General features: G+C 35.4%; 1 protein-coding gene across 7 annotated transcripts; it reads left to right on the top strand.

Annotated features, from left to right (window-relative positions):
- Positions 1–2,077: 2,077 nt before the first annotated feature.
- Positions 2,078–5,125, top strand: LOC122056419. 7 transcript variants are annotated; one of them, XR_006133150.1, is made up of 8 exons: positions 2,078–2,327; positions 2,543–2,578; positions 2,671–2,725; positions 2,786–3,052; positions 3,441–3,491; positions 3,828–3,971; positions 4,040–4,187; positions 4,300–4,474. XR_006133150.1 is itself a non-coding variant. In XM_042618360.1 (8 exons), exons 3-7 carry the CDS (start codon positions 2,826–2,828, stop codon positions 4,148–4,150), a joined length of 438 nt encoding a protein of 145 aa, XP_042474294.1. In that variant the 5' UTR covers positions 2,078–2,327; positions 2,671–2,725; positions 2,786–2,825; the 3' UTR covers positions 4,151–4,187; positions 4,300–4,474. The 7 variants fall into 7 exon arrangements, 4 of the variants coding, with proteins under 4 accessions (XP_042474294.1, XP_042474293.1, XP_042474292.1 ...); XM_042618360.1 differs by lacking the exon at positions 2,543–2,578 and having other exon boundaries at positions 2,786–2,859; positions 2,955–3,052; XM_042618359.1 differs by having other exon boundaries at positions 2,671–2,859; positions 2,955–3,052.
- The last annotated feature ends 3,766 nt before the right edge of the window (positions 5,126–8,891 follow it).

Below are 8,891 nucleotides of genomic sequence, written 5' to 3'. Positions count from 1 at the left end.
TGAGGTTTTGAGGTTCAAAATTTAACTTTGAAACTAAACCTCATCCTAAAACTTTAACTTAGTCTTCTTTAACCATTCCATTTTTATTTTCAACAAGAAAACAACCCTTAAATGTTCATAAATAAATTTCTTAGGTTTAGAGATAGTTAACACGACTAAATGTGGCTTAATGGACTGAAATTAGACCAACACAACTAAAATCAACTTTTCCAATCGATTAAAGTTAGGGCTCAATCGATTGAAGTCACTCAATCGATCAACTGATCAATTCTGCGAGCTTCTGTTTGCGGGAAATACACTTGAATTGATTAACTGATCAATCAAGGTTGGGTTGAATCGATCAATCGATTGATTCGACAGGCAACTGCTCGTGAAAAACTCATTTAATCAATAAATTGATCGATTGAACCTCCCCAATCGATTGACACTAATAGATTGAACCTCCCCAATCAATTGGCTGATCTATTGGGTTTCTGATTTCTCTGAAGTCAGTTTCAGTCAAAATTTAGAAATTCCTAAATAATTCTATGTTTTTCCAAAAATCATAAAATTTAACGTAGACATTATTTAAGTCATATACTATCAAGGAAAAATAGTTTCTAAGAAAATAATTTCTATTTTCAAAGATTGACACAAAACTTAAAACCATTAAAAACTTCAATATTTTACTCTAGTTTGTGTCTAACTATACAATGGTGATTCTTATCAAAAGATAGCATTCACCAAAGTTTTCTTAAATCATTTTAAAATAATTTTCAAAACTAATTTCCAATCATGTTCCTTGGGCTAAATGTACATGACTTGTACACTAGCTTTCCCAATGATTAAATAACACATAATCTATGTGTTTTGATGAATTTAAAACTTAAAAAGATGCACTAAATCAATATCTTGAGTTTTGTTCATCCTCTTAATATCTCACTTGTATCTAATATTCACTAAAATATATACAAGTCAACTTTTGATCTTTGTAAGATATAGATATTGGTTTTCCCTAATCTAAGAGCTCATACATATCTATCTAGACATTTAGATTGTGATAATCCACCTAGAATGTCATTTGATAGCTAATGTCATTTTCCTTAATTACAAGGAATTAGAATAATATATGATGATTTATGACATACACCACAATGAATAATTTTTAAAAGAAAATATACTATAGCTATATGATGTATGTATGATATGACATGGTATTTTTTATAATAAGTATGAATGCAAATTATGATGTCTTGGCATATGATGAACAAACAATCATGACAATTTAGCATAAATAAGAATATCTAGATTATCTATCTAAGTGTATTTATCCTTAATCCCATTGCTAAGTCAAAATTAATTCTATGTTGCCCTTATCTCCCAAGAGAATGTCAAAGTCCCAATTTAGAATTTCTTTGACTTATCCTTTTTGTGCCAATTTTAAATAAGTCTAAATCTTCCAAGTTTGGCATATTTTACTCTTTTAAGGAGCAAATATATAATCCTTCATTTTCAAAGTGTAACAATACCTTAAAAATATACCAAAGTGCTAACGTTATCAGGGTTGGGTTTATTGGATCATTGCGATCGGCTAGAAGGGGGGTTGAATAGCCTGTAAACACAAAAAGCAAACCTTTCTCAAACTTTCTTAAACTAACACTTGCATATAAAAAGTAAATAAATAAAATAGAAACACTACAAGAAAAACCCTCAAAGACATCGGTAGAACAACAGTGGTTTTAAGCAAATTTCGATGTTTTTGAATATTTTACATCGGTTTTTTCAAAAATCGGTGTCTATGAGCGCAGATTTTTACTCATAGACATCAGTTTTTTTAGCCGATGTCCATGAGCGCCTTTTTTCGTTAATAGACATCAATTTTAACAGCAATTTTTAAAATATGATGTCTATAATAGTTTCTTTGTTCTATCTACGAAATCATATAGTAAAAAATCGTTATTAAAAGTGGTATTAATGAACCAAAATAAAATAATTTAATTTTCCCACCAATACTTAGTCAAAATTTGTAACACTTCACTCTTCCTTCCAAACCTAAACCTATATTGCACCGTCTACCGTATACTGTCGCGACGCCGCCACCACTTTCCTCTTCGCCGCTGGAATATTTTAACAAAATGTCTTTCTCTGGATTTGTTCGCAACCTTTCTCTCTGCGCTTCTTACAGTTCTCATGGGAATGGGAGAGGCGGCGGCGACACCAGATGCAACCCAAGCTCCCAAATCCGGCTACTGGCACTAACCCTAGCAGCATTCCCCCTCTCAATGCCTCCTAGGGCTACCAGATCTGCGCTTTTCACGGTTCTCTTGGTCAGAATCACTAAGTTTATGGTAATTGAAAGCTCTCGCTTTTCTTTTTCTTTTTTTTCCATGTAGTTCAAGATTCTGAGTTGGGATCTTACGTTCTGAACTCAACTCATGCTATTAATATTTTCAGGATAGCTTGTTCTTGCTTTTGCTACTGTTATATATTTAAGCGATTTTATGTAAATTACCTTGCTTTTTCTTTTACTGCCTCTTCATTCATTATGGGATGCTTATTGCAGAAATCAACTCTACGTGGTGGAGCAATACTTGTGCTTGTTTGTGTTATATCTTCCTGCAATTTTGTGTGAAGTGCTTGGTATCCCCAAGTCGATATCTTTGAAATCCTTTAGTATTATCCTTCTGTTAGGTCAAACCACCAAAGTGCAAAGGAGCAAAGATGGGTTTGTAACGAGCTTGGCCTGGTAACAATCCATTTTAGACAACAAGACTGCTTCCTAGATTCCTAATTCTGCCAGCTATAGGTTTCTTATCTGGGCTCAAAAGCAATGGCTTCCAGCAAAGATGATGTTGATCAACCTACTGATTCCTATTCTCTGCAAGTGTTTTCTTCCCAGTTTTCTGTGATTTGAGGGTTTTGATTTCTTTTTTTTTTTGGTGTGTGCGCGTGTGCTAAACAATATTTTTCTATAGACTTAAGAATCCTTACAAGGATCCTGATGATGGTCGCCAGCGGTTTCTTCTTGAGTTGGAGTTTGTTCAATGCCTTGCCAATCCAACTTATATCCACTGTGAGTTACTGCTTCACTGAGAACTATAAATTCTTTGTTTCATTCTTTTGGGGTCCACAAATCTTCTGTATAGTCCACAAGTTTTCTGTAAAATCCAAATCTTCTGTATAGTCCACAAATTTTCTGTTTCATTCTTTTTGTGAAGTGGTTATCTTTCCTTCATTCTTGATCGAATGGAAAAAATGCTACAGTTGTTTCTATCTCAAGTATTCAAATATTTGGTCATCTGCATTTTGTTGACTACATCTCATGAGCTAAGCCAGCGTCTTGGTCAGTTTGTTAAAGTGTGTTTTTGTACCCTCCCAATAGTCATATTTCACCTGGTGCTGTTTCGTAGAAGCATCAAAGCTCTGTCCGTAAGTTTGACGTGATTATGTTATTCATTTAGGAATTAAAATTGATGTTTCCCAACGCAGCGAGAATGAACCGTGGTAGTCAGGTATGTTCCTCAATTCTTCTGTAAGTATAAAACTGAGGCATGCACTTATAAGTGTCATTGTATTTAGTTATTTATTTTTACAAATTAATTCATTTATTTTGCCATACTTGTTGATATTTTGTTAGTGGGATGAAATTTATTAATGCTAAGAACATGGGAATCCATTGCATAGCATGGTCATCCTCATTTTTGATTTGAAGCTTGTTTAAAAAATAAACTTCATACTGCCATTTTTATAAAAAAAATCTATATTTTTAGAGATTCATATCTATTTGTTGGATGTTTTTATAAATATTTTCTTGTTGTCAACTGACACAGTTATACATTGTTCTGTAGGTGATCTCAGAAATTATTGAGTTTTGCCGAGCGCATGAATATACAGATGTTATTTTTGTTCATGAACATCGTGGTGAGCCTGATAATTTGGTCATTTGCCACTTGTCATTTGGTCCAACTACATTCTTTGAGTTGCTGAATGTGGTATGTAGAAGTAAATTTTGTATCTTGCATAGTTTGTATATTTTTTGAAACATTTGTACAAACTACAGCTTTGTGCAGACTTGTTTTGCTTCATTGTGAATAACTACAGCTTGGTCAAAGGACTGCAAACATCCTTAAACATCTCTTTCCTATGCCTAAACCTGAAACTAAATGAATAATCACATTTGCCAACAAGTCCGACTACATCTCATTCAGGTACTCCTTGGCTTTCACAATTTATTCTTTGATTTTCATTATCTGACTCTGGTTTAGGCTTTTTACTCATACCCTACTTTCTGATGTTTAGACATAAAACTTTTATGTGTAGATAAAGGGGTATCTATCATGCAGTGGTTTTCGAGTGAACTCTACAATCTGTATAAATCTACACTTGAACAGTATTCTATCTCTTTTTGATGTATTTAATGAATGGATTTCACATAGTGTGTTAGAATTGTTACTTCAAGAGTTGATAAAATAATAGCAATTAGTTGTAGCTCCTATACATTCTTGTCAAAATTGGTATTGGAATTGAACGAAAAAAAAAATTAAGTAGGTTATTTCAAATTGGTAGGATTAATGAAATAAGTATTATTTAGAAATAACAAAATAACAGTTTCATATGTTAGATACTAAACTATATATATATATATGTATATATATATATATATAAGTTTTTTTATCCTGGGCGCCCAGCGTGGGCGATGCTTATAGCATTGTTCATAGTGATTTTTATTATTTTTAAACTCTCGGTTATGCCAATAAGATTTTGCTTTTAGGATTTAGGGATTGGGTTATAGTATTAAGCAAAAAAAAAAAATTTAGGTGCTCGTGGCATGTGGAAGGTAAAATATGCAGCATAACATTTCTCTCTCTCGCGCGCGCGCCTGGATTCAAGATTGGAAATATGTTATCAACATGTAAATTTTTTGGCTTATTTTCTTACCTTTATTGAAACATGGATGTATTTTGATGTGGCAATACAATTGTCACAAGTTATATGCATGAAGGTGATTTATCATCAGCCAATGTGATTTAGGCATCATAGTTAATTATCTTGGAATACAACTAAGTTTATACTCGAACAAAATACATAAAGCCCCTGTAGCTGATGACCAAAACTATAAATCTTGTAAGAATATCCATATCAACAATAATTCTAGTGAAAAAAGGCTTATAGTTCAGTATTCAACTTGTGAAGAACTGGTGTTTAATACTAAGGTTATAAATTGCATATATTTTAACAAATAACCTTTTTTATAGTGTTTTAGATATTCAGACTCGATGAAATTTGTTTTTGTTTGTATCTTTCTGCTTGTACATACTGTAAGTCGTAGATAAGTACTGATTAATTAAATTGCAACTATGAGAAAACTTCGTTGCGATAATTTCTAGTTTAGATTATATTAAGTTCCCAGGAATGATAGATCTATCACTATATGATGTGGTTGAGATAATTGATGAACGTTTCTCTTTTTAAGCATTCCAATTAGTCATCTTGTTACCTAGTGCTCTTACTGCTTTTTCAACTATAATTTTTGGTCTTGGTTTACTAATATATTATTTATGTGTTTTTACATTTTACAAATCTCAAGTACTCCAGAGTTGAAATTGATGAAGTGCGGTTTGAGTGGGTTGAATGCATGCTAGATTACATTTGAGTAGGAAATGTATTTGATTTTTGAAAACTTTGGATGATGCATGCATTTGCATGGAATGTAAATTGCGGATACTACCTTGATGTTGTAAAAAGAATATTATGTGTATTTTATGGATACTGACTGTAACGACCCGACCCTTTTGGCCTCTTGGGCGGCCCTTGTGGCAGCCCAACTGACGGCCCTTATATCGTCGGCCCATTTGGCGACCTCTCATGTCGTCGACCGACAACCCTTTGGCCGTGTCGTTACTCACTAGGACTTTCCACCCTTGGCAGTGGATTTTTGCCTCCCCTGGGATTCGAACTCTAAACCTCCAGGCTTAAGTACTAGAGTTTATGAATCCTGGTAACCAAATAAGATGCCTTTTTATTGTAACGACCTGACCCTTTGGCCTCTTGGGCAGCCCTTGTGGTGGCCCTTATGTCGTCGGCCCATTTGGCGACCTCTCATGTCGTCGACCGACGACCCTTTGGCCGTGCCGTTACTCACTAGGACTTTCCACCCCTGGGAATCCTGGTAACTAAGTGAGATCATCTCACTTAGTTACCAGGATTCATAAACTCTAATACTTAAGCCTGGAGGTTTAGAGTTCGAATCCTGGGGGAGGCAAAAATCCACTGGTCAGGGGTGGAAAGTCCTAGTGAGTAACGGCACGGCCAAAGGGTCGTCGGTCGACGACATGAGAGGTCGCCAAATGGACTGACGACATAAGGGCCGACGGTCGACGACATGAGAGGTCGCCAAAAGGGCTGCCCAAGAGGCCAAAAGGGCCGGGTCGTTACACTGACTTGATATGTACAATGTCTATTACCTTTTGATGTTGTAAGAAGGATATTTGTGGATACGGACTTGATGTGTACAATATCTATTATCTTTTTATGTTGTAAGTATAATATTTATGTGTTGGTTACATGGATATTGACTTGGTGTGTTTAGATGCACCAATGTATAATAATATTAACTAAATGTTGTACTATTAAAATACTGTATAATATCGATTTTTCACTGTTTCGGAAATCGAATCAGTGTCGTTAAATAATACTGATATTACATCGTTTTTCCACCGTTGCCAAAATCGATGTCATTAACTGATATTACATTAGTTTTATACCGTTGTTGAAATTGTGTCGTTAAGTGATACTACACCAGTTATAACCTGATGTCTAAAATGGCAGACCTTTTACATCGCCTTCATAGACATTGGTTGATTTTGTAATACACAGCGATGGAAAACCGATGTCTATGAGAGTTTTTCTTGTACTGACAGGACGAGGCTCACAATTTACTTGGTTACAACCAGGGAGGTTGTTAATCCAAGGCAGATGAAAAGCGTACTAACAAATCTCCTCTAGACGGAGAAGCCTCTTACAGCATTGACGTATAGAAAATAGAAGCTTAACTCTAAAAAAAGCGCACAAGCGTTGAAAATGAATTGCTTGGAATTGTTGAAAAGCTTCTAAATCAAGGTTGTATTTATAGCTTTGGTCGGGGCACCCCGAAGGGGTTCCGGGCGCCCTGGGGGGATAAAGCTTTATCTCCCAACGTTCAGATCGCGATTGACGTGATCTGGTCAAAAAGTCAACTTCGGGCGCCCGGAAGGGTTCCGAGCGCCCCGGATAGTTCCGGGCGCCCCAGTTGGGAAAGTCAACCTTGTCGACTTTTTTCAGCCGGGGTCTTCTGCTCTGGCTCTGTTCGCCTCAAACCAAGTCTTCCGCTCGCTTGGGTGATCTCTGTCATCCGGAATAGGGCTCACCCGAACCCAACTTCCGGTCTTCTCGAGTAGGCTTCCGCTCCGGCTTCTCATCCCTCGGAATCATCACGTGCTTCCTTCTCGTCCGCCAGCATACTTATCCGCAGTCTTCGTTCCTCAGTCGCATCCCGTGCCGACCTTCTCGCTAGCTGCGTCTCTTGCTCCTTTAGCAATCTGTTGGTTGCTACTCAGAATATCGTACCGGTTCCCCTGTATAAAAATTTTGTACAAGTCCTGAACCATTCCTAACAACCTATTGTGTTTTTTAGAAATTAAATTTAGAAATCGCAAACAGAACTTAACATTATTGATTTCAAATTCAACTTATCTGTTCTTAGATGTTTAGACTTGGATCACAGACGATGCTTAACATTATTAATCCAAATCCACTTATGTTACAAATTTGATTAAATATTTATTTCAAAGTTCGGCTTCCAGGTCAAACATGGTGAGGCACTAGGCCTTCTTGGGTATGAGATCATCCACCACTGCCTAGACAAATCCTTACAAAGAAAACCAATATTTAATTTCCTTATAGTAACCCTAGGTTTAACCAAAAAGAACAATCGAATCACAAATTCAAAAAATAAAAGAAACACAAAATCAAAAACATAAATTTGATAACCTAGATTCATTAGCCTCTTGTGTTTGGTATTTCAAGATCTAAATAAAAGGATGAACTAGTTATGATACGAAAACTAATAACTAGTTATACCTTTTATAGCTTATAGACCTCACGATCTTCTGTCGTATACCTCTTCTTATCTCGAACGTCGTGTGGGTGACGATCTACCGAGACGAGAATCCACCCAAGCTTCTTCTCCAAGCAAGTTTCGGCCACCACCTATCTTCAAGAGATGAAGAACTTTTGCCCACCAACCAACTCCAAGGAATGCTAAAAAACAAAGTCTCCTTTCTCTACATCTTCTCCAAGCCAAGTTCGGAGACCAACAAGCTCCTAGAGAGTTGATCCCGCCGGCCACTAAAGAAGAAGAAAAGGAGGAGAGGATGAAGATAAGGGTCGGCCACCACAAGGAAGAGAAGAGAGATATACTAGAAGATGTATTGTTATGAGGTGAGGCACCTTTACCCTCTCTTTTATATTCCTTGGTCTTGGCAAATAAGGAAAATTTTAATTAAAACTTCCTTAATTTCCTTGCCAATGAAAAGGAAAATTTAATTAAAAAAATTTCCTTTTCTATAAATGTGGCCGGCCACCTCAATTCCTCCAAACAAGGAAAGTTTTAAACACAAAATTAAAACTTTCTAATTTGTTTCCATAAATTTTAAAATAAAAATTTCTCTTTAAAAATTCTTTTCATGGTTGGTTATAAAAAAAAAAATTTATAAATTAAAATCTCTCTATTAAAACATGTGGATGATTACAATAAGGAAAGTTTTCTCAAAATTAAAATCTTCCTTTCAATCTACAAATAAGGAAAGATATCAAATCTTTTCTCTTAATCTTTTGTAGAAAATATAAAAGGAAAGATTTAATTTTAAAACTCT

This window comes from Zingiber officinale, chromosome 3B (genome assembly GCF_018446385.1).
Source record: "Zingiber officinale cultivar Zhangliang chromosome 3B, Zo_v1.1, whole genome shotgun sequence".
Taxonomy (NCBI): domain Eukaryota; kingdom Viridiplantae; phylum Streptophyta; class Magnoliopsida; order Zingiberales; family Zingiberaceae; genus Zingiber; species Zingiber officinale.
Note: the sequence above shows the minus strand (reverse complement) of the source record. Positions and strands in the feature narration are given on the sequence as shown.